Genomic DNA, 24,145 nt, shown 5'->3' with positions numbered 1-24,145 from the left:
GAAGGCAATTGTAAGGGATCTCGGATTCGGTGGGTTGATGCACATCCCACCACTAAGGGTGGATCACCAACTCTTAAGGGAACTGGCAAACAACTTCAAACTTGGGGAGAACAGACTGAAGACAGGATATGGTTCTTTCCAAATAACACCAAAAACAATAGGTGATGCGCTTGGCATCAATGCAACAGGTAACTAGCTCAAAATTATAGGTGTATATTAAGTTGATGCTTGGGTGTATTTAAGGTTGATGCTTGAGTGTATTTGAACCGACTTTGATACTTTGTTGTTTTTCTTTTTGTAGAAAATCTGTTTCCTGAGAAAGTTGAGTATAAAAAACTTTCTGATGATGACAAAATAATTTTTAGAAGATTCCAGGGTAAGACCCTCAAAAGTCTTACCGATGAAATGATGGAAATCAGCGTTGGCAACGAAGAGGAACGCCTGATGTTCAAGAGGATATTCATCCTCTACATACAGATGGCGTTCCTTTTGCCAACGACGATAAACAAAATATCACCCGTGCACCTGGTCCCAATTTTTAAGATGGACGGCATATCGGAGAGAAACTGGGGGCATGTTTTGACCTTCATGATCAAGGGCATCACAGACTACCAGGAGAAGAAGAAGAAGAAGGCAATTGATGGCTGCCTCTTTGCCCTGATGATAATATACTTTCATCTTTCAGAAAACAAAGGCAAGAAGAGGGCTGAAAGACCACCAAAGCCTTGGATTGCCAACTGGACTAAGGAGCAGTTGGTGGAAAGAATGACTGCAGAAAGAGAGGAAATTTTGGTAAGTAAACATAATATATTGCTTGTATTTTATTTACCTGAATGCTGCTAGCTAAAATATCTAATGTTTCAGGGGATTGTGAAGATGGCAGAGACAAGAGCAAGAGAAAAAATGAAAAAAAAAAACAAGAAATAAAAAGAAAAAAAAACAAGAAATAAAAAAAACAAAAAAAAGGAAGGCGAGTCCAACATCGTCTTCGGAGACAGAAACAGCTACTGACAGTGACACTTCTACCTCTGAGTCTGAGACTCAAGAAGACTCAGAGGATTCAGGAAGAAAACACCCCAGCAAAAAGGGGAAAAAGTAAGTACCATACTTGGGTGTAATTTCTTTTTCGAGTTGGGTGTATTTTGTTGATCACGTTGGGTGTGTGTAGTTTATTAAGCTGGGTGTGTTCGTTTGCTGCGTTGGGTGTATATTGTAAATTTTGTTGGGTGTATCTTGTGAATTCATTTGGGTGTATTTTTAGTATGTTCTAAATAATGATTGTTTGCCTTCTAGAATGGACTCCAGAAAAAGAAAGCAGAGGCAAGAGGAGTCAGATTCTGATTCAGAATCTGAATCTGAACCAAGTGATGAGTAATGTCCTGAAATTATTACTCCTTTCTTTTGGCTTCATTATAAAGATTTCGTGTATTAACTGAAGTGTCTATTATTAACTTATAGGAGCGAAGAATCATCACCTGCAGAGAAGGAGAAGAAAAAGAAAAAAACAAAAACAACACCAAAAAAGTAAGCACTTCTTTGCATAATATTCTGTGATAAAATTAATTTTTTATTTCTGATTGGTACTCTTTTTTTTCCACCCAGAACACAACCAAAAAAGAAAAAAGTTGTTGTGGAGGATTCACCTCCTAAAGAAGATCAATACTTTGACGGGTACAGTACCTCGTAAGCTATATTACCGTCTATCATCGTAATTATTTTTGTTAACATCTTCTTTTATGAATGTAGTGAGACATATGAAATATCAAGTGACGAACTAGATGAATGGCTAAGGGAAAATGTTGATAAATCTGCTGCAGAGGGGTATGTCTTACTGGGCTGTGTATTTCAGATTTTGGTGTGTTTTGTTTGCTAATAATTGTTTCTTGTTTCGCAGGAAGAACCGAGCTGACCTGCGATCGACAGAAGGTCGCTATGTGTCGTCTGAAACGTAAGAAGCTTTATTATTTAATAAAATCTTGTTATCATGATTTGGGTGTATTTTGTGGATCAAGTTGGGTGTATGTTGTTTAATAAGTTGGGATATTAAGTTTGTTGTGTTGGGTGTATATTATCCATTCGGTTGGTTGTATCTTGTGCATTCATTTGGGTGTATTTTATACCTGTATCTTATTTTGTCTGAATAACATGAGATCTGTTTTAGAATACCGGCTGTGAACTTGGGAAGTGATGGTCCTTCCTCTCAAGGGCGCACAGAACAGAGTAGTGTAAACCAGCCGTTACAGAGCATGTAATTTCTCTTTCAAATAACCGTTACTTTTGTTCTTCTATTACCCTTCTACTTCTAATTCTGTATATATTTTTTTTAGAAAAAAAAAAGTCCTTTATTATTTTATTCAAGAAAAAAAAGGCAGGAAAAAAAAGCAAAAACTGCAAGTATGTAAGTTCTCAAAAAAACAAAGCCTGTCTTCTTTTTGAATTGTTCGGGTGTATTTCTTGAATTTCTTTGGGTGTCCGGCTGATTCGAATATGATGGTTGTGAGGGAACAGACACCGTCGGATGCGCTTGCAGTGTGAGTTTTCCAAGAATATTTCAACCTTATAAGCTTATTATTTTCAAAGGCGTTGTTAACCTTTCATTTTTCTTCTTGTTTAGAGTCTCGATTTAGGTTTTTGTGCTGGCATCCCAAACAACCACTGAGACAGATTTTGAACCAACCCCTATGCTACAGTTTGAAGGGACTACAGAAACGTAAGAAATAGTATTGAATGTATATTTGTTTAGAGTTTGGGTGTATATTTGCTAACAGTTTGGGTGTATATTGTTCCTGATTAGTTTTTTTGACGCCGTGATTAATTTTTTGAAACTGTGCAGCACTCCTGAAACCCCCAAACAACTTCAAGAGACCACACCCACGCTTCCCCCAGCTCCAACTAAAATGTAAGTTCTTCAGACTAAAATCAATCTTTGCTTATCATCCGTATATTCTTATTCTTATTCTTATTCTTATACATGATGATGCAGTCATCCAGACGCAGAAGACGCTGCTGCCCTGTTGATGATGGCACGGACAGCATCATATGTTCCTAAAACAGATCCAGGGGTGCCATCATTCAGCCTTGGATTGACTGATTCAAGCCAGGAGGGGGCGTCAACGCAGGAGACAGAAAGGGCAAAATCTCCAGAATCTGCAAATTTGATAGAACAATTGGACGATTTGGTCCAAAAAATAGTAAGCAGTGCGGCGAAGGGAAAAAACAAAAGTCCACAAATTCAGAGGGAGACTGGGGGAGAAAGTTCTGCAAAGTTTCGAACTCCTGGGGGATTATATCAGATTACGGATGATATGAAACAAAAGTGCTACATCTGGGGGACGAGACTGAAGGAAGATGCAGATGGCAATACTAACGAGTATGAGGAGATGTGCACTCTGATTGGCCAAGGAGAATACATTTTGATGAGAATGCACCTTGTATCCCTCCAGGCAAAAAGTGATATAGAATCTCAGGTAATATTAGAATAACATTAATGTTTTTACACCAAAGTCAATTGCAATGCTTATTAATGTAAAATTGATTTCGGCATATATTTCTAGATTGTATCTGCCATCTGCCTCATCCTCAACCAGAAAAATGAAAAGAGGTTTCAAATATTAATGTAAAATTGATTTCGGCATATATTTCTAGATTGTATCTGCCATCTGCCTCATCCTCAACCAGAAAAATGAAAAGAGGTTTCAAGAACAAATATACTGTCTCCCCCCGATATTGTGGTAAGTGTTACTTCTACGAACTTTGGGTGTATTTTTTATGTTCAATTGGGTGTAAGTTTAGTATTTCATTTCTTGTTTCGCAATTCTTGCAGAGCATGGCACTTTCGGATCACCCAAACGGGAAATTCATATCACCGAAAACGAAAAAGGAATTCAGGGTGGAAGCCTACCCGAGTTTCATTCCCTTCATAGATAGAAAAAAATTAACTTCGCATCCATATGTAAGTTTTCGTTTGCTAAATTTGTTAGTACGCTTATTTACTTATATGCCAAATAAAATAACACACTGTTGAAATGTGGCAATCCTTCAGATTTTTGCTCCTGTTTGCCACTTGGGGCATTGGTGGTTATGGCTGATAAATACAACAAAGCGAAAATGTCATATACTTGACCCGCTACACAAAAAAGCTCCAAGCGATGAGAGAAAGAAGGTTAATAAATTCACTGTAAGTTGCCTCTGTCTTCTTTACTTTAATATTTAGGTCTATTTCGTTAGTTGTGTTGGGTGTATATTGTCCATTCAGTTGGGTGTATCTTGTGCATTTATTCGGGTGTATTACTGATTTGTTTTGCTATTTAAGGGATATGTATTTTCAAGATTGATAACATATGCTGGCGGGAACCTCTGCAGAAAGGGGAGAAGGAGAAGAAAATTAAAGCATCATATGTTAAAATATCAGGCCAAAAAATAAGGTATAAATTTGTGAGTTTGAACATTAAACTTTCGTAAATGAGACCTGTAATTTATTTTCTTCGTTTTCAGCTATGACTGCGCTATCTACGTTATGAAGTGGATGGAGTTAATTGAGCCGGAAAACATCAAAAAGGGGAAGTATGAATGGGATAATTGGCCACAGGTAACTGTCTTTAGAACTATATAACTCTGTATTACTTTACTGAATTAATATTGCTGTTTAAACAGAATATACTTTTTAATTGTAGGAGGAGGTGGACCACTATAGAGTGGAGTATGCTTCCCGGATACTATTCAGTGAGATGAATAAAGAAAGAGATCGGGCAATTAGAGAGAGTAGTGCTATAAGGCTGTCGAAGCCATCCTCTGTATTATTGAGTCCGTTTTGTCAGATTAATTCTGCTGATATAGAAACTGCGTAATCCAACTGCTGGGTAGTTTGTAAATTGAATAAATGATGTAAATATTTGCCATTTATCAACAACTTCTATTCCATGTATATTTTTTCCCATAGTTAAACTATCTGTGTTGGTAAACTGTCTGTGATGTATTCAAAAGCTGTATTACAGGTAGTAAAATATGAAGGAAAAAATCAAGGCATATATAAGCGCAAATTATAAACTGTTACACCCAACGCAGGTCTAATAATACACCCAAGATTACATAAAATATACACCCAAACTGTCTGTGCTGTATTCAAAATATATGAATTACATGTACTAAAATATGAAGAAAAACATCAAATCAAATATACACCCATAACCTGCGAATTTTTACAGCTTTTGTTCTATATGAATCTATATATGTGTCTATATGTAAATTGTCAATGAACAAAAATACACCCAAAAGAACAGTGCTTTTACACCCATATTCTATAAAACTATACACCCAAAGAGTTATCCCCTGCTGCTGGTACCCTGAACTGATAATTCATAACGTGTCCTTGATATTGGCTAGAATTTGAATGCGCCGCTGATACAGCATCAAACAGGTTTATCTGAATATAACACTCACACATTAGCTAACCTATTAACGAGAAAAATAAACTCAATCGCCACAAATTTAAAGAACATTACTTTTACCTCGCTTAAAACTTTCGTCTTCTTCTTCTTTGTGGCATTTGCGATCTGTTTCTCCAGCTTTGAACCTAGCCTGTTTTTTGGACGTCCTCTTGTTCGAATCCTTGGCGGGCTTTGAAGCTCGTTAACAGATTCCAAGTTGGCGTCTTCGTGGGATAAAGAAGATGTCCCCTTCCTTTTGGCTTTTAATGCTTCCATCTCGGCCATGACGTTATCGTACGCACGGTGCAGAATTGCAGTCAGCTCCTCCGATTCGGAGGCAAATTCGCAAATATTTTGCGAACAAAAAATCAATTGGTCGAACCTCTTGCTTCTTGGCTCCATTAGTGGCTCGTCGTGGCTGCTCTTGATGTGTGTGTGTCGCCTCTTTACCTTCTTGCTCCATCGTTCCAGTATGTATCTAGGTGACACTTGGCTTACTTGTTCGAAGCTTAACACGCTTAGTGCGTGACGGAACAGTATCCCTCTCGACTCGAATAATAAGCATTGGCATTTTACCTCGGCTGCAACTGAGTCGTAAGTAACCACGAACTTGTTGAATATTGAACTGGAAACTTGTTCTCCGACTTCGTATACTGAATAGCCTAGAGCGGAATTCTTTAATCTGGTGATGCAATTCGCCTTTCCTCTGAATTGCGCTTGGACTTCCCTAAACTTTGCATGAGTGTACGCCTCTTGAAACTGAGCTTCAATGGAGGATTTGGTTGCACACGGTATGACCGTATGAAAATCTGCAGCATCTGATTCTCTCTCTGCTTGCTCCCTGCTTCCGAGGCAATTATCGTATTGTTTGACGAACTGAATAAGCGAGCTGTTCTGGGTGATATACTTGTTAAAAAATGAATGCATGCTCTCGCTCCTTTGTGTGCTTCTCATCCCTGCCCAGAAGTGGTGATCCAGATAGATAGGAACCCATATGTGACGGTCTTCGTACAGATCTGCATAATACACCCAAACACAGACTGTAAATACACCCGAGAGAACATGCAATATACACCTCTGCTGCAGATTTTAAAAAGACATTACCTGAAAGGCACTTGTTGTCCGCAAGACCAAAATTCAGCAGAAAATCATTCCAATTCCTATCGAATGAGTCTTTGATATGAGAGTTCCAAACAACTTGGCTCATTTCTTGTTCGATATTGGCATGTCCCTTGTACCCGTTTAATTTGCTTGGAATCTTCTTCATGATGTGCCAAATACACCAACGGTGAATTGTTGTTGGCATACAGGCCTCTAAAGCCCTTTTCATTGATGCGCACTGATCGGTGAGAAACCCTTTCGGAGCGTTTCCTCCCATGCAACGAAGCCAGCATTGAAATAACCATTTGAATGATTCAATTTCTTCGTTCTTCATTAAAGAGCATCCGAGAAGTGTTGACTGACCGTGGTGATTCACCCCGACAAAAGAACCACAGACCAAATTATACCTCAAACAAATTACCATGGTCCAGAATGCAAAATCATTAGTTACACCTTAACAAATGCTTCGCATACACCCAATGAAACAGCCAATATACACCTCTGATGCGGATTGGTAAAAATAAATTAATTTAGCATCATAAACAGGGACAGTTTGTTACCTGTTTATATTGTAGGTGGTGTCGAATGAAATGACGTCTCCGAAATACTCAAAGGCGGCTCTGCTTCTTGCATCGGCCCAAAAAGCCAGCTTAATCGATTGATCCTCTTCGAGTTGGAGCTCAAAAAAGAAATTCGGATTCTTCTCTTTCATTCTTAACAAATATTTCCCGAATTCCTTTGCATCTTCTTGTTCGGAAACATTCTGCACTTCCCTCGTAATGTAATTCTTCACGTCCTTTTCGATAAAATTTAACTCGCGATGACCCCCGGCAGCCGCAACAAATGATTGGTATGTTTTGCTTGGTCTGATACCGGCTTCCTCGTTATTCTCTATTGTACGACGAATGGACATGCTTAGTTCCCTGTGCTGTTTGAGCATCTCTGCTTTGCTTGGACAGCAGGGGTGTGAATGATCGAGCACAACCTTTGAATAATCCAAGCACCGACATCCTTCAATGTGTGTATATAAATTCTTGCAGGACAGTTTAAACCGGCTGTAGGATTGGTCTTCTCGGTTAGAGATATTTTAGATTTCCATTTTCCCTCTCTGCTATATGTAATCAGTTGATTCTTAATCTCGTTTCCCTTCCTATTTGTGCACCGAACTCTTGTAGAGAAACCTGCAGCCTTAGCGTAGTTCTTGTAAAATTTTTCAGCATCTTCAAGGGTGGTAAAGGTCATTCCAACCTTCGGAACAAGCTCGTCATCAACAACCGAGAGAGGCTGCACAATACACCGTGTCAGAAACTGTGAATACACCCATAGATATGATTCAAATACACCCAATCATGCCTAATATGATACAGCCGAACCGCAACAACTCAACTACACAATGACTTTTAAAGCCATAAACTGTAAATACACAGGCTGCAGAATACACCATGTCAAAAACTAAAAACACACCCAATCATGTCTGATATAATACACCTGAACAACAACAACTCAATTAAAATAACAAAACCAGTAGTGTAGATACACCCACACTTCTAGCAAAAATACACCCAAAAAAAGACCTGATCTACACCCGAGCGTCTGCTATAAATTCCAGGTAATTAATCACAACTAATACATTGAATCGACAGATTCATGTTAACGTGTTAGTTTCACAGTCAATGTTCAGCAATTTTTCAACTACACAATGCTATACAAATTACTGAAAGAAAATTCATTATGTAAATCAAACCTCAGGAACTTCGTTAGATTCAAATTCATAATCCACTTCGCCTGGATTCAGCTAAGAATCTGAGGTGGAATGATCCATTATCTTCAAAACGAGTTCAAACTTTGATTTCAGAAAACAACAAATCAAAATAGAAAACGAAGCTCGAGTTGCAGAGAGAGAAAAAAGTAACGTAAACGAAGAACATACCAGTGAGAAAGGGAGAGAAAAAGAACGATGAAGAAGAACGAGGGAAGACGCGCGAGAAGAAGAACAACCAAATCTCAAAATAACGAAAACGAAGAAGGAAACAAATATTTTAAATTTGGTAGTTAGATATACGCGGGATCTTATATAGCGCGTGTAATCAACGTATGTGGAACAGCGCGTATTTTCGTTTTATTATTTAATGAGCTTGTAAAGCATAGAGCTTTTCCATATATTTTATCATTTTATCTTCCTAATTTATTGTCTTCTCTAACTATTAAGTTAAATTAACGATTTGATTCTGAACTATTTTATATTGGATAATTATACGAGCCAAGAGAATCATAAAATAAATAGCGAAACAATGATTTGAAATATTTGAATGGCTATTTGCAAATCAATTTTTATCAAAACTTCTATCTCAAGTTAAAGAGAGAGTGAAAGACCATGAAAAAATAATTTAACCTTATTTAAATATAAATTTTTGAATAATTTTTCTTTACTTTACGTATCTAGAGATTGGTATGTGCATAATTGAGAATGTTTATTACACTTCACACCTTTTTTTCGGTATATATATATTGTATTATGAGAAATGTTCAAAAATTATTAAAATTTATTTTTTATAATTATTTTTAACTATCAATCTAATTTTTTTAGTATATTAATTTAATAAATTAATAATAGATTTTTTAGTCTATATTTTTAAATATTAATAGTTAATTAATAGTAAAAAAAACAATAAATTCTGACTAATATTTCTCTTGTATTATTGCACTCCCACTTAATATAAAGAGATCATTAACAAAAAAAATTTTATCAACCCAAAGAAACACTCAAATACAATTAATAACTATAGGTATAGCAACAACTTTTTTTTTTTATCGGATGGATTCAACAGTCCCAATCCTAAATATTAACATCACATATTCACACACTTGGTCATGGCCAAGATTTAAATTTAGATACAACATATTAAAAAATAACATATTTAACCATTCAACCAAAGTCTCACTTGTTTTTTTTTTTTTTTTTTTTTTATGTTAGTTGACATGGATTGGAACGAGATTGAGTGGTTGAGCCTTACGTATAGTAAGTCCATACCTCTCACTCATATCTAACTCTTGAGGCTTCATTCCATTAACAATCTTCCAATCAAAGTAGTGTAGAAGAGAGGCCAAGATGAAATGCACTGTTCTATGAGCAAGTGGAAGTGCTGGACACATTCTCCTTCCAGCCCCAAACGGAATGAGCCCAAAATCAAAACCCTTAACATCCATTTTGGACTCTAAGAACCTTTCTGGCACAAAGGAATTTGGGTCACTCCAAGTGCTAGAATTTCGTCCAATGGCCCATAAGTTAATTAGAACTTGTGTGTCCTTGGGAACTTTGAAGCCACATATTTCTACCATAGACTTTGATTTGTGGTGTAAAAAGGGAACTGGTGGGTGCAACCGAAATGTTTCCTTCACAATTGCATTTAGGTAGTGAAATTCAGAGATATTTGATTCATGTGGCTTGCCATCTTTGCCAAGGACTTGTAGGAGCTCCTCTTTGACTCTAGCCATCTTTTTAGGGTTGTGCACCAATTCTGTCATTGCCCATTCTATTGTGCTTGTTGTTGTTTCTATCCCAGCAACAAATAAGTCCTGGTACATCAATACAACAAATTATATATTATGTGCATTCATAGATGTATATATAAATATATAATTTTCTCTTTATTTTTTTTAGTTAATAATTGTCCTAAATTTTCATTCAATAACTTAATTAAAAGCTTGTCTAAAAAGTTAAGAATAAGAATTCATTAAAAAATGGAATTCTTTTCCATATTTTAAAACAAATAAAAGTTAATAATTTCAATTCCAATGAGAATTTTAATTCTCACATTTATTCTATTTTATAAATCATACTACTTTTGGTCTGACATAGTTATAATTTTAAAATTTAAAAAATTCAAAATATTAGTTAAGGATAAATTAATAAAGTCAAAATAAAAAAATTCAATTCTATTAAAATTATATATCATTCTAAATTATGGATTTGAATTAAAAATAAAATAAAATTCTTTTTTTAATAGAATTATAATTCTTTTCTCTAAAAAAACTTCTCAAACACACTCCAAACATTTTAAAAGAAAAAAAAAATTGTGCAAAAGTACTTACCACAAATAAATGTAATAAATGATGACGACTTAATTCTGTGGAACTATTTTCTTTGATGATATTAATGAAAGAATCCAATACATCATCATATACTTCAAAATTCTTATTTGATGAAGTTTTTAGTAGCATTCTTTCATCGAAAATATCACCAAAAACTTTCAACAACTTCTGAGTAATCTCATCTCCCCTCTTTCGGATGCCTTGTGGATCAAGAAATCGAAGAAGTGGAAAAAGATCCGCCACATTTGCCTTCCCAGCGTCTACCATTATGGACTCTACAGTCCCTTTAAAATTTTGAAATCCATCATCCCTAGTTTCATATTGAGTAAAATCCATGGAAAAAAGGGTGTTGGACAATGAATTCATTATTGTTGTGAATACAACCTCACCGATATCAATAGCTTCACCTTTTGAAGAGCAAGTGCTGAGAAAATCCACCAATTCTCGCACCTTTTTGTGGCGAAGTGTGCTAGTTGATTCTAGCTTTTGAGGAGAAAATATGTTTGTAGAACATAGTTTCCTTAGTGTTCTCCAATGATCACAAATTGGTGACCACACTAAAGAAACTTTGTGGTGGTCAAGTGCTCTTGTGATATCAGGGACTTCCCTATTGGAAAATGCTATGTCATGTTTGGTTAATGCTTCTTTGGCTATCTGTGGTGATGAAATTACTAGAGCATTTAAGCTTCCAAGCTTAAGAGTCATTAGAGGACCATAAATTTTGGAAAGGTTAAAGAGTGATTGATGGGGTTTTTGGCCAAGTTCTAGGATGTTTCCTATTATAGGATAAGGGTAAGGCCCTGGTGGCATTTTTTTTGTGGGTTTAGAGGCTCTATTAAAGATTACTAGTACTAATTTGAGGATTATAATGAGGACCATCATTACCTCAAATATGTTGTAACACTCCATATATATGATAGTGGATACCTCAATTCTTATATCTATGTTGCTTGGTTATGATTGTATAGCTTCGAATGAAGATTATTGAACCTCTATGTATAGATATATATAGGCTGATACAATAACGTGTTTAATATAATTCAAAAACACCGTGCTTCACGCAATGGGTGGATTCACATATTGCAATATTAATCTTACCTCATGCTTATGCAATAAGAGATATAGTTCAAATGACATAATTTTTCTATTTTCATCTAAAAGTTTTAGATTTAAGTCTCACTCCTAACTTTAAAATATATATATAAAAAGTTTAGAGAATCAGCACTTTTGTTAAAATTTGACTAGCATTTAACTAGTAAAAGAAAAGCGAATAATCTCACATAATTAAAAAAACTAATAATAACTAATTAATAACTACAAATTACAAAACTTGTTTTATATATATATATATATATATATATATATATATATATATATATATATATATATATATTATTCGGCATTTACAATCCCACAACAACTTCACTATTGGCATTATTATATGCGAGAATCACGAATTACTACTATTTTTGGATAGTGTTCGTTGAACATTAAGTCAGATATCGCCAGCTATATTTTGCCTTAAATTCTATAGACATATTGTCTGGATCTATTTTCGTATGAGTTCGGTAGTGTGATGTATGTTTAAATTAACTAGCACCACAAGTATGTATGAACCGGTTCACACTAGTGATATGTTAGCACCACTACTATGTATGTTAACTCATATTGAAATGTGGAAACATTTGTAACACTGTAGTGATGATCTTTCATTGTCAAAGATTCACGCTACATGCAAATTGAATCAATATTTTTAATTTCGTATAGTAGTTAATTGGTTACGACTCTTACGCCTATAAATTAATACTGTTTTTTTTTATTTGTTAGTAATTAACACATCAGAAAACTTTTATGTCATAATAAGCTTCCACGCCTATATATTGTTCTAATTTGGTAGGCGAATGGAAAAGTAAATTAGTTCCTTTTGACAAACTAAACAAGTATTAGGGTAAAAAACGGCATTAAGCCATGGGAGGAAACATTTTACTCAAATCAGTCAAAATGAATTTTGATACACCATTCAACCAAAGCATAATTTAATATAATTTGAATCTATACGTTTCAAATTATACTTGTACATAGTTCGAATTGACTAACGTCGAATTACATGCATGCATGAAGTAGTAGTAGTTCGAAATAATATGTATCGAATTAGATAGGAGAAATTCGAATCAATTCAATTCGAATTACTAAGGAAGAGTGACGTTAGATGTAGTTCGAATCATATTAATTCGAATTACTAAGGTTTGTGAATTCGAAATTAGTTTATTCGAATTATATATATAGTGCGAATGAAGTTGATTCGAATTACTGTGAAGCAGAACTCTATATATATGCTGTAAACATGAGTTGCTCTCAACAGAGAGGTGAGATGGCTAGTGAGGATAGTTTTCTAGTCTTGGTACACCACAGAGGGGGGATTAAGAGAAAAACTCGATCCGGTGTGAAGTTCACCGATAAGGATCCTCTATGTATTATCGTGAGGCCTACGACGAGCTACGATGCCCTCGTTAGCTCTGTGCTGGTGAAGCTTGGTCTGGAAGGAGTGAAAAGGGTTAAGAAGTTTTTCTATCGCATTCCAACCACGGTGCTCCATGATACGGTGAAGTATGATTGTTTCACAATCGGGAGTGATGAGGACTTGTATGTCATGTTTCTTTGTCGCAGGCAGTTTCCCGAGGTGAGGACACCAGAGCTGTTGGCAAAGTTGGTTGACGTGGTATCCAGCTCGGGTGGTTCGAACCAGAATACCAACACTATAGCCACGGTGGCCGGTTCAAGCTCGAGACCTGCGGTTGCTTCATCCTCCGTACCGGTGTATGAGCCACAGATCCAGCCTGTCGCCTCCCCTTCGTTCGCTGTTGATCTCAGCGGCAACGTTGGCGATGAGGTTCGATATGGGGAATATCTTCCGACCGAAGTACATTGTCCTACACCGGCTGGTGTTGGTGAAGGATTGTTTGATGATCCAGATGACGATGATGTGGAGCCGGATATGATCGTTGATGACAGTGGCGATGATCTCGGAGCGAGTGATCCGAGAGGGGCTACAGGTGGATCTAGTTCTGGCACACAGCAGTACCCACCCCATTTTTCATCGTTGGACCTGGATGCCATGAGGCAGGATGGACATCCTGGGCAGCTTACTGGATTTGGCGCTAGAGATACGGAAGGGTCTGCCGGTATGACAGAGTTCCAGGTTGGTCAACAATTTCAGGATAAAGATGAGGCGCTGTTGAGTGTGAAGACCTACAGCATCCGCCGAGGGGTACAGTACAAGGTAGTTGAGTCTGACTATCGCAGGTATGTGGAAAAGTGTTCTGAGTTTGGGAATGGGTGCACATGGTTGATTCGGTTGAGTCTCCGGCAGCGCAAGGGCATCTGGGAAGTCAAACGGTACAACGGACCGCATACCTGTCTCGCCACCTCCATCTCCAGCGACCATAGGAGTCTAGACTACCATGTCATAGCGACATTCATTATGCCAATGGTGAGGGCTGATGCATCCGTCAACATCAAGGTGCTTCTAAATGTCACGGCCGCACACTTTGGGTTCAGGCCTACGTATAGGAGGGTATGGATGGTGAAACAGAAGGTCGTTGCCGTCATCTATGGGGACTGGGATGAGTCGTACAATGAGCTCCCTAGGTGGGTGTTAGGAGTTCAGTTGACGATGCCTGGTACTGTTGCAGTCCTCGGGACTTGCCCTGTTCGAGTTGGGGGACAGCTGGACGAGTCTCAGGCTTATTTTCAGAGGCTATTCTGGACGTTCCCCCTTGTATCGAGGCATTTCGTCATTGCAAGCCGTTGGTGAGTATTGACGGCACCCATCTATATGGCAAGTATGGGGGAACGTTGCTTGTCGCGATTGCACAGGACGGGAACTCCAACATACTCCCTGTGGCATTTGCACTAGTTGAGGGTGAGAATACTGAGTCTTGGTCCTTCTTTCTCTCCCACCTCCGCCACCACGTGACACCTCAGCCAGGTCTGTTAGTTATTTCAGATAGGCATAACAGCATCAAGGCAGCGCTCGAGGCTTCTGATGGGGGATGGGTACCTCCGGCTGCATACCGGGCATTCTGCATTCGACACATAGCAGTGAATTTCGCCCTCACCTTCAAGGGCAAGGATGCCCGAAGGTTTCTTGTGAACGCCGCATATGCGAAGACCGAAGTGGAGTTCGACTACTGGTTTGACATTCTGCGCTCTGAGAATCCGGCAATGTGTGAATGGGCGAACCGGATTGAGTATTCGTTGTGGACCCAGTATTGTGAAGAGGGTCAGAGATTCGGTCACATGACGGCCAATATCTCTGAGTGTGTGAATTCAATCCTGAAGGGGGTAAGGAACCTCCCTGTGTGCTCGCTGGTGAAGGCCACATACGGAAGGTTGGCGGAGCTATTTGTCCGTAAAGGGAGGGAGGCCGAGGCGCAGCTGGGCACTTGACAACAATTCAGTCAATACCTGGTAAAGTGTATCGAGGCCAACCTCAAGACGGCTAGGTGCTTCACGGTGACTATTTATGATAGGGATAACTCGGAGTACACCGTGGCAGAAACGACTTTGACTGGTTCGTTCTCACTGGGTAACTACAGGGTCTCACTAGGTTCTCAGACTTGTGATTGTGGATACTTCCAATCACTTCATTTCCCGTGTCCGTATGCACTGGCATGCTGTGCCTACTCACGTCTTACTTGGCAGCCATACGTCCACGAGGTCTATCGCCTTAGTTCCGTTTTCGGTGTCTATCGGCTGGGATTTACACCTCCAATTCCGGAGGGTTTCTGGCCACCATATGACGGGCCTACCGTTATACCGGATCCGAACATGAGGCGTGCGAGGGAGGGTCGTCCAAGGTCCACCCGCATACGTACCAATATGGATGAGGCAGATCCGAACCGGCCAAAGAGATGTGGCCTCTGCAGGCAAGTAGGACACACTCGTCGGAGTTGTCCGCAGGCCGGAGGAGCCACCCACACAGGGGGGAATGAATAGGAACGTGTTGTTGTTTGTTTTTATTTGTCTTTGTTTCGTCAGTTGTATTTTATTTTCGTTAGAAAGCGATGTTCTAGGTATAGTCATTTATAATTTTTTAGTGATGAATTTTGTATTTCGACCCACATATGTATGTTGAATGTCTTTCTAATTATGAAATTAAGTTACATAAACAAAGTACACATTCTGTGAAAGTGACTAATACAAAATACGATAACATCAAAGTAACTGCTGCATGAACTAATGACCTAGGGCACTCAGACATAGCACCGATAACGAAAACAAAATACATAATACAAACATAAAGAGACATCATACACCATCATCCCCCAATCATCTAAACAGGTGCGACCCCGTGAAACAACGGCGTGAAACCCGTGTTCTCTGACCTCTCCGTATAAACGGCTCCTCATCCTCAATATTGTCGCCGTCGTCATCCGGAGCAGGCTATGTGGGCATCCCGGGCGGGACATGTACGGGTCTGGATGATGACGGCCCAGCAACTGAATGTGACCCAAGAGTATGTGCGGATGCTGGCGTCCCATCGAGGGCAAAAGCCTGCACAGAAGCCGCCGTGGGAGGCTCGTTCAAATCTACATCTAACGGAGCCTGTGTCCCTGTCGTCTGACCCCGTCCTCAGGCAGCCTCATCCTCCTGCATGATGGTCTGGATATCATCAAGGAAATGTAGTCCACCGAACTCGGCGACAATCCCATCACCAGCAAGGAAGTCTGGAAACATGGACCCCGGACTCACCCATGGCGTACTCTCCTGAAGTGTCTGGTCATCACCGGGAACACCAACGAAGTAATCTCCGAGCGATCCTATGCCAAGCCCAGTGGCAGTCTGACTCGAGGGATCTCCCATACCAGATCCATACCACTCACCATCATGCCCCCGTGAACGGGCCTAGCATCCCCCATAGCAGCACTTCCTCCAGCTGCACCCCGACCATGATCAGGGACATCGTCTCTAGTAGCAGCCCCCCTCCTCCTGCCTCCACGCCCACGTCGTCTCCCGCCCCCTACCAGCCTCATCACCCTCCTCCATAGCATGATCTAGCCACCGCCACTCACGCTGGCTACGACGTGTCCCGACTCGAGCTCTCCTATCAACCCGACGCCTGTCAGGAACGTCGTCGACTCGCTCCATATCAGGAACTCGGCCGGCACCCCTCTGCGTTGCCTCGTCCGGAATAAGAATACCTCTCGGATCCCCCAAGTACATCTCTGGTGACAAGAATCTCTTTCTGTGCTGATGCCACCATCCCAAGAACTCATGCGACGGACCCGGGTCGGCCACGATGTCGAATTGTAAAATGTGCTCCGCTCGAGTCTCCCAGTGAAGATGCCAGTACTGTAAGTGGGACGGGAACCAACGGTCACCTCCTCTCCCGTCCTTCAACATCAAGAAGTCGATGTTCAGGGCGGGATGCGGTGGGGGCTGTACGCCGCCAAACTGCGGTAACACTCTATCAACCTGATGCCACTCAACCACCGCAAAATATATCAGGGACGTCACACACCGCCATAACATCATATGCCTAGGCTCCAAGACCTCCGGATGGACAACCTGGATGACGTCGAGAGCGCTATAGGGCATCCATATAAACTGAAAAAAGCAAATGAAATCCATTTGACGAATTTGTTAAACGATATAGACTGAAACAAGCATTAAATATAAGTATGAGCTTAGCGCACTTACATCCCGAGGCTGTAGCAAGTCGATCCTCAGTCGAGCATTCTGCACCCGAGGTTTCAATAGATGGCCCCGGTTATTTATTAAATCGGGTTCGGACCAAGCCTCGGGTCACCCGGCCCCGGCCCGTTGGACCCGTGTAGTTGTTTGCTACTTAATATTTTATTATTATAGGTTGGTATGACTCTATAAATTATTATTATTATGTTAATCTTGTGTTGGTTGTTAACTTTGTTTTAATTGTCTTTTGAACTTTGAATGTTTAATGTGTAATTGATATAATTATTATTATGAAACTTTAAATTATTATTATGCAAATGTTGCATTGTTATGGAATAATTTTTTTTCAAAATTTAGAGGTTCAAAAGATGTAGAATCTAATTTTTGGCGATGTCGTGATAAAGTTGATCAAGACCCGGGCTTCACCCGGTTTAGACCCGACTTAAGTGTGGCTCGAAAGTAACACGATTTCATCGGGTCTAGGGTCGGGTAAGGGTCTCATAAATAGACCCGGTCATTATTTAGGGTCGGGTTCGGATCACGACGAACCCGGCTTCACCCGGCCCCATGTGCACCCCTAAATAGTGGTACCTCGAGGAAAGGGGCCAGCTACGCATCATACCCACGAGGCCTAAAACCAGGAAACCGCCAAAAGATCCACGACTGGAGTAATTGTAACGGCCTAGCTAACTTCACGACATGTCTGTTGGCCACTCGGCACATGCACCGGTACAACCATGCTAGTGCCGCCGACCCCCAACTGTAGCCACCCATCTCCTCAAGCCTAGCAACGAAGGGTAGCCATCTGATGTGTATACGATTGCCGGACTTGTCGGCAAACAGCTGGGTACCCAACAACATCATGATATAGGCACAGGCAAAGCGCCTAACTGTCTCCTCATCGTCCCCGTTGGGGCACTCTCCAAAAGTCTCCTGGAACCAGGTGCAGTTCACTGCAAATTTTTGAATTTGGTTTTCAAGAGGTAAGACGCCGAGCAACTCATGGAACCACTGCCAAGCTGGCCGGCCACCCTCAATGTATATGTGGAAGTCTGTCAGGCAACCACTAACATAATGTCCGTCCACTGGCAACCCTAGCTGGTACGCGACGTCCTGAAGCGTGATGGTGCACTCTCCGAACGGCATGTGGAAGGTGTGCGTCTCAGGCCGCCACCTCTCGATGAATGCACTCACAAGGGGCTCGTCTATGCGGAACCATCTGTCGTTCAGTCTCGCAAGATGGTATAATCCGACCATCTGCAAGTACGGAATGTACCTATCATCAAGACGCATCCCCTGCTGCTGCCGCACGCTCGATATGCAACACTGGGGCTAGGCAACAGATGAACCGCATAATTAGAACAAATTAAAATACCACTAACATATAAAATTCACGTCGTAAAGAACCAAAAAGGTAATCATTAACCATGAACAAAAACCATGAACAAAAACCACTAACATAATCCACATGCAAAAACCATTAACAAAAACCACTAACATTATCCACATGCAAAAACCATTAACAAAAATCATTAACAAAAACCGCTAACATAATCCACATGCAAAAACCATTAACAAAAAGCGCTAACATAATCCACATGCAAAAACCATTAACAAAAACCACTAACACTAACATAAACCACTATCAAAAACCATTAACAAAAACCACTAGCCTATACCACTATCCTAAACCACTATTCTAAACCGATAACAATAACGTAAACCACTATCAAAAACCATTAACAAAAACCACTAGGCTAGACCACTATCCTAAACCACTAACAATAACATAAACCACTATCAAAAACCATTAACATAAACCACTAGGCTATTACCACTATCCTAAACCGCTGACAAAAACCACTATCCTAAACCACTAACAAATACCACTATCATAAACGGCTATCATCAAATACTACCATTAACCATTAACAAAAAACGCTATCAACAGCGCAATATCAGAAACCACTAACCTCGTCGTTTATCACCCCAGCGATATGAGCAACTCCATCCAAACGGTAAAGCCTCCCCGGATCGTCCCCCATCACCTGAATATGCCACTCCGGTATTTGTCGGCCCGATTGTTGGTCATTTTCTCTGGGATTTGGTGGGGTTTGAAAATGAAGAAGTGATTCGAATGAACTTGGTTCGAACTCCTTATATAGGTGAAACACTTGTAATTCGAATCAATTCCACTCGAACTACCTATTGCAACCAAAATGCACGTAATTCGAACTACCCTAGGCCACGTGCTCCAAGTAATTCGAGTTAATATAACTCGAACTATGCATGCATAATTCGATACTACTTGATTCAAACTACGTTCGAATATTGCTTGGGAGTAATTCGATGTGATTCAATTCGAATTACGTGTAAACCTAATTCAAATTTTATTGATTCGAATTATATAAAAGTGTTATTTGCTGGAATGGTGTGTTAGAATTTATTTTGGCTGATTTGAGTAAAATATTTCCTTCCATGGCTTAATAACGTTTTTTACCCCAAGTATTAAGAACAATAACAAGCAAAGTCAACTTCATTTGCTCAAACTACAATTTTTTTTTTCAGAAATTAGAGAAGATTTTTCATTCACTAATAATTTGTGGCTATGATAGGTTAAAAATATTTATATAATTTAGATTAGCTAAAACAAAAAATCTAAACCTTTTAACATAAAGTCTAGTCCACTAATAAACAAAAATAAATTAAAATATATTAAACAGAATATGTTAACAACTTAAAATATAACATAATAAACTACGTACTAAATACATAGAACTTGTTTGATTGTTATATTCTTCAACAAACAAATTAAAGTTTTCAATTTTTTAAGTAGTACAGATTTAATCATTTATGTGTTTTTTTCCATCATCTTATTAAATTTTTAGAAAATGTAATTTCATAATATGGTATTAAAACTTCTTCTATCTAAAGATTTAGAGTTCAATTTTTGTTGACCCAAAAAAAATTCAACATAAAAAAAATTATATAAAAAATTTACACAAATCTAAAAAATAATTTTTATATAAAAATGTATTAGAAATATAATTCAGTACTTTATCTTATAAATTTAAATTTTTGTGGGAAGTAATTTCATAACCAACAATACATTACAAGTCCCAAACCTTCACTAGTAACAAAAAATGATTATATCACATATTTTTGCAAAGCACTAAGAAAAATCATATATTACCAAATGATAATCCACCATATAATTTAAATTATACATAAATAAAATTCTTAGATAAAAAAATTTATAAAATCCACACACAATAATAGTTATCAAATTAAATATTTTTTTTTTAGTTTTTTACAGTATCTTCTAACTCGATAGAATAAAGACTAATTCATTACAATTTGAGTTTTATTTAAGGATTTATCGTTGACCAATAAATTACTATATACACAAAATAATATTTAAATCCTCAATACTTATTTAAGCGGATTAGTAAACTAACTAGTAGACTAGTGCAAGTTAGTTTCCTTCCAGCTAATATTAAATGGTATGAATTGGAATGAGTAAAAGTGGTTGAGCCCTACGCACAGTAAGACCATATTCTTCTCTCATGTCTAACTCTTGTGGTTGCTTCTCATCCGCAATCTTCCAATCAAAACAATGCAAAAGAGTGGCTAAAATCAAAGGTACTATTCTATGTACCAATGAAATTGCAGGACACATTCTTCTTCCAGCTCCAAACGGAATGAACTCAAAATTGTTGTCTTTAGTGTCCATTTTGCACTCTTGAAACCTTTCTGGCACAAAGGAATTTGGATTACTCCAAATGCTAGAATTACGTCCTATGGCCCATAAATTAACTAAAACTTCTGCATGTTTGGGAACTTTGAAGCCATTAATTTCTACATTGAAATTTGATTTGTGGAACAAAATGGGAATTGGAGTGTGTAACCGAAATGTTTCCTTTACAATTGCCTCCAAGTAAGTTAGCTTTGATATGTCTGATTCTTTAGGGTTTTCATCTCTACCAAGAATTTGTAAGAGCTCTTCTTTGGCTTTAGCCATTTTTTTAGGGTTATGCACCAATTCTGCCATTGCCCATTCCACCGTGCTTGTTGTTGTCTCTAATCCAGCAATAAATAAGTCCTAGCAAAAAATTCATGCATATGTAACATCCGAAATCAAATATAATTTAATAACAAAGTGTATATTTTGTGTAATGAAATGAAATAAATTTTGCGAAAACATAAATAAACTCACCGCATGATTAAATATTATTTATTATAATAACTCGATTATCAAATTCATTTTATAACCAAGTCTACTTAATTAATCACCTCTAATCGTTTTTTTTAAATCTTACTCAAACGATTATCTTCCCGTGCATATTTTCCTTTTTCTTTTCTTCCCCTCCATCTTCATCTACATCTTCTTCTTTCTCCAACTTCTTCTTTTTATGTGTATTTTTTCTTTTTATTATTTTTTTCTTTTTTCCTCTTTTGGGTCGTCTTCTTTTCTTCTTCTCCTTGATCTTCTACTTCTTATTAATTCTTCTTCTACATGTTTTTCCTTCTTTTATGTATTTATTTATTTGTTTCTTTATGTATTTTAAAAAAAATTACGAAAAAAAAGAAAAAATGAAAAAAATAAAAAAGAGAAACCAACAAAATATAGAAAAAAAGAAAAATGCATAATAAAAAAATACAGATATTTTGTAACGATAAACATAAAAATTTTGAAAGAAAAACACAATTTTTAGAAGAGAAATATATGAATAAAATATAAAAATTTGATGCAAATAAAAAATTTTAAAGATAAAATTAAAATAAAATAAAATAAAATTTAAGAATATTTTTAAAATTTTTGACAAATTTTAAAGATAAAATATATATTAATTATCCGTAAAACTCTCTAGATTATTCGTACTCTCTACCTAATATAATAACAGTGTGATATATATATATGGGAGTGCTAGATAAACAATAATTTTTTTGAACAATATGAACAACCACCAATCAAATAAAAACACACTACACTTCTAAATTACTTACTTAAATTTTAATATTAAAATAACTATCCGATATATTTATTGTTTAGATTGTTTAATATTTTTATTCTACCTATACTTTTCCATATATATATATATATAAGACAAACGTATAAGTCGATGAGCAATAATTTATTCTCAACCGTCAGTAGTATTTTTTATGCGAGCATAGTTATCATTCGTTTAGGAAACATTTTGGAGATCTTGTGTAAAAGTATTACTTACTAGAAATAGATGTAATAGGTGGCGACTCAGTTCTGAAGACTCATACACTTTGAGAAGATCCAAGAAAGAATCTAGTACATCACAACAAGTTCCTTCAAAGCTGCTTTTGTTGGATAATACTTTTAGTCGCATTCTTTCCTCAAAAATATCATTGAAAACCTCCAACAACCTTTTAAAAGATTCTTCACACCTTCCTCTAAGGCCCTGTGGATCAAGGAAACTTAGAATTGGAAAAAGATCTACAACGTTAATCTTTCCAGCATCGTCCAATATACCCTCTATAAGCTCCTTGAAATTTTGATGAGATCCATGATGATCATCATCACTAGCTCCATAGTAGTGTGCAAGATCCATAGAGAAAAGGGTATTGGACAATGAATTCATTATTGTTATGAACACAACATTACCAATATCAATAGCTTCACCTTTGGTGCAACATGTTCCCACAAAATTCATCAATTCTTGCACATTTTTGTGGCGAAGTTTGCTAGTTGATTCAAGCCTTCGAGGGGAGAATATGTTTGTGGAACATAGTTTTCTTAGTGTTCTCCAATGATCACATACGGGTGACCACACCATAGAGACTTTGTTGTGGCCAAGTGCTTTAGTGATATCAAGGACTTGCCTATTGGAAAATGCTAAGTCATGTTTGGTTAATGCTTCTTTGGCTATCTCTGGAGAAGAGATTACAACAGCGGTTAAGGTTCCAAACTTGAGAGTCATTATGGGGCCATATGTTTTGGAAAGGTGAAAGAGTGATTCATAGGGTTTATGGCTAAGTAGTTCTAAGATGTTTCCTATTATGGGATAAGGGTAAGGACCTGGTGGCATTTTTATGGTGGGTTTGGAAACTTTCTTGATGAAAAACTGAAGGCATGGCCATACAAGGATAACCATCATCAAGAGAAATGTTGGGTAATAATAAAAATAATACTCCATATGATAATGGATGGTGTTATCTTGAACACGAATAAAGTAGATGATAACACATACGTATATATAGAGACAATATATATATATATATATATATATATATATATATATATATATATATATATATATATATATATATGGGTTTTGCTAGTCATGGATTTTTATTAAGTAGACAATGACTTTTGTGAACAATAATAGACTTTAAAATTGACCCAATAAAATAAAAAAAACACTTCATTCTCAATTCTTAAATTATCTCCTAAACTCTAACATTAGATAATTATCTGCACACTTAATGAATTGAACATACATCCAGCAATTGTTAATTGTACATGACTAAACTGAATCAAAAAGAATAACTATTCAATTAAAAATTAACATAACTATCTGCATACCTATTAAATTAAATTGAACATTTTTTACTCAATTATTCACATTATTTAATATTCTTATTGTCTATATGTAATTTTTCTATATATAGAGCCATAAATATTTTGGACAAAAACATGTTAAAATATTATCAAAATTTATTATTTTTAATTTGACCATTAATTAACCATGAATTTATTAAAGTGATCAGAGAAAAAGACGAGGGAAAAGCTGTTTTTTCTTAGCCAACTTGTTATATTATTCATTGAAATTGATTGCTATAATATTAGTTTTCTAGCA

The 24,145-nt window shown here is 37.5% G+C and overlaps 3 protein-coding genes and 1 pseudogene across 3 annotated transcripts; 1 reads left to right on the top strand and 3 right to left on the bottom strand.

Annotated features, from left to right (window-relative positions):
• The first annotated feature begins 1,294 nt into the window (after window positions 1-1,294).
• LOC148575357 (uncharacterized) lies at window positions 1,295-1,873 on the top strand. The gene is made up of 4 exons (XM_088503986.1): window positions 1,295-1,371; window positions 1,459-1,524; window positions 1,603-1,671; window positions 1,747-1,873. The coding sequence occupies exons 1-4, from the start codon at window positions 1,295-1,297 to the stop codon at window positions 1,871-1,873; spliced, it is 339 nt and encodes a 112-aa protein (XP_088360112.1).
• Window positions 1,874-9,285: 7,412 nt separating this feature from the next.
• On the bottom strand, window positions 9,286-11,584 carry LOC107627861 (cytochrome P450 76T24-like). Its single transcript, XM_088503983.1, has 2 exons — window positions 10,620-11,584; window positions 9,286-10,103 (listed from the first exon to the last, which is right to left on the bottom strand). Exons 1-2 carry the CDS (start codon window positions 11,526-11,528, stop codon window positions 9,498-9,500), a joined length of 1,515 nt encoding a protein of 504 aa, XP_088360109.1. The 5' UTR covers window positions 11,529-11,584; the 3' UTR covers window positions 9,286-9,497.
• Window positions 11,585-16,589: 5,005 nt separating this feature from the next.
• Window positions 16,590-17,884, bottom strand: LOC148575356 (serine/threonine-protein phosphatase 7 long form homolog). The gene is made up of 3 exons (XM_088506186.1): window positions 17,858-17,884; window positions 17,322-17,360; window positions 16,590-17,228 (listed from the first exon to the last, which is right to left on the bottom strand). The coding sequence occupies exons 1-3, from the start codon at window positions 17,882-17,884 to the stop codon at window positions 16,590-16,592; spliced, it is 705 nt and encodes a 234-aa protein (XP_088362312.1).
• Window positions 17,885-20,811: 2,927 nt separating this feature from the next.
• LOC107627858 (cytochrome P450 76T24 pseudogene) lies at window positions 20,812-23,440 on the bottom strand (annotated as a pseudogene).
• Between the last annotated feature and the right edge of the window lie 705 nt (window positions 23,441-24,145).

Source organism: Arachis ipaensis, chromosome B2 (genome assembly GCF_059453495.1).
Source record: "Arachis ipaensis isolate K30076 ecotype BB chromosome B2, ASM5945349v1, whole genome shotgun sequence".
Taxonomy (NCBI): Eukaryota; Viridiplantae; Streptophyta; class Magnoliopsida; order Fabales; family Fabaceae; genus Arachis; species Arachis ipaensis.
Note: the sequence above shows the minus strand (reverse complement) of the source record. Positions and strands in the feature narration are given on the sequence as shown.

Coding starts and splice junctions, on each gene's coding strand:
- LOC107627861 (XM_088503983.1), bottom strand. CDS start 11,528: ATGGAGTGTTACAACATATTTGAGGTAATGATGGTCCTCATTATAATC. Junction 10,104..10,619: donor ATTTATTACATTTATTTGTG/GTAAGTACTTTT, acceptor TTGATGTACCAG/GACTTATTTGTTGCTGGGAT.
- LOC148575356 (XM_088506186.1), bottom strand. CDS start 17,884: ATGGGGCCGGGTGAAGCCGGGTTCGTC. Junction 17,361..17,857: donor CGGGTGAAGCCGGGTTCGTC/GTGATCCGAACC, acceptor CCTCGGGTGCAG/AATGCTCGACTGAGGATCGA. Junction 17,229..17,321: donor ACTTGCTACAGCCTCGGGAT/GTAAGTGCGCTA, acceptor TGCTTTTTTCAG/TTTATATGGATGCCCTATAG.
- LOC148575357 (XM_088503986.1), top strand. CDS start 1,295: ATGGACTCCAGAAAAAGAAAGCAGAGGCAAGAGGAGTCAGATTCTGAT. Junction 1,372..1,458: donor GAATCTGAACCAAGTGATGA/GTAATGTCCTGA, acceptor ATTAACTTATAG/GAGCGAAGAATCATCACCTG. Junction 1,525..1,602: donor ACAAAAACAACACCAAAAAA/GTAAGCACTTCT, acceptor TTTTCCACCCAG/AACACAACCAAAAAAGAAAA.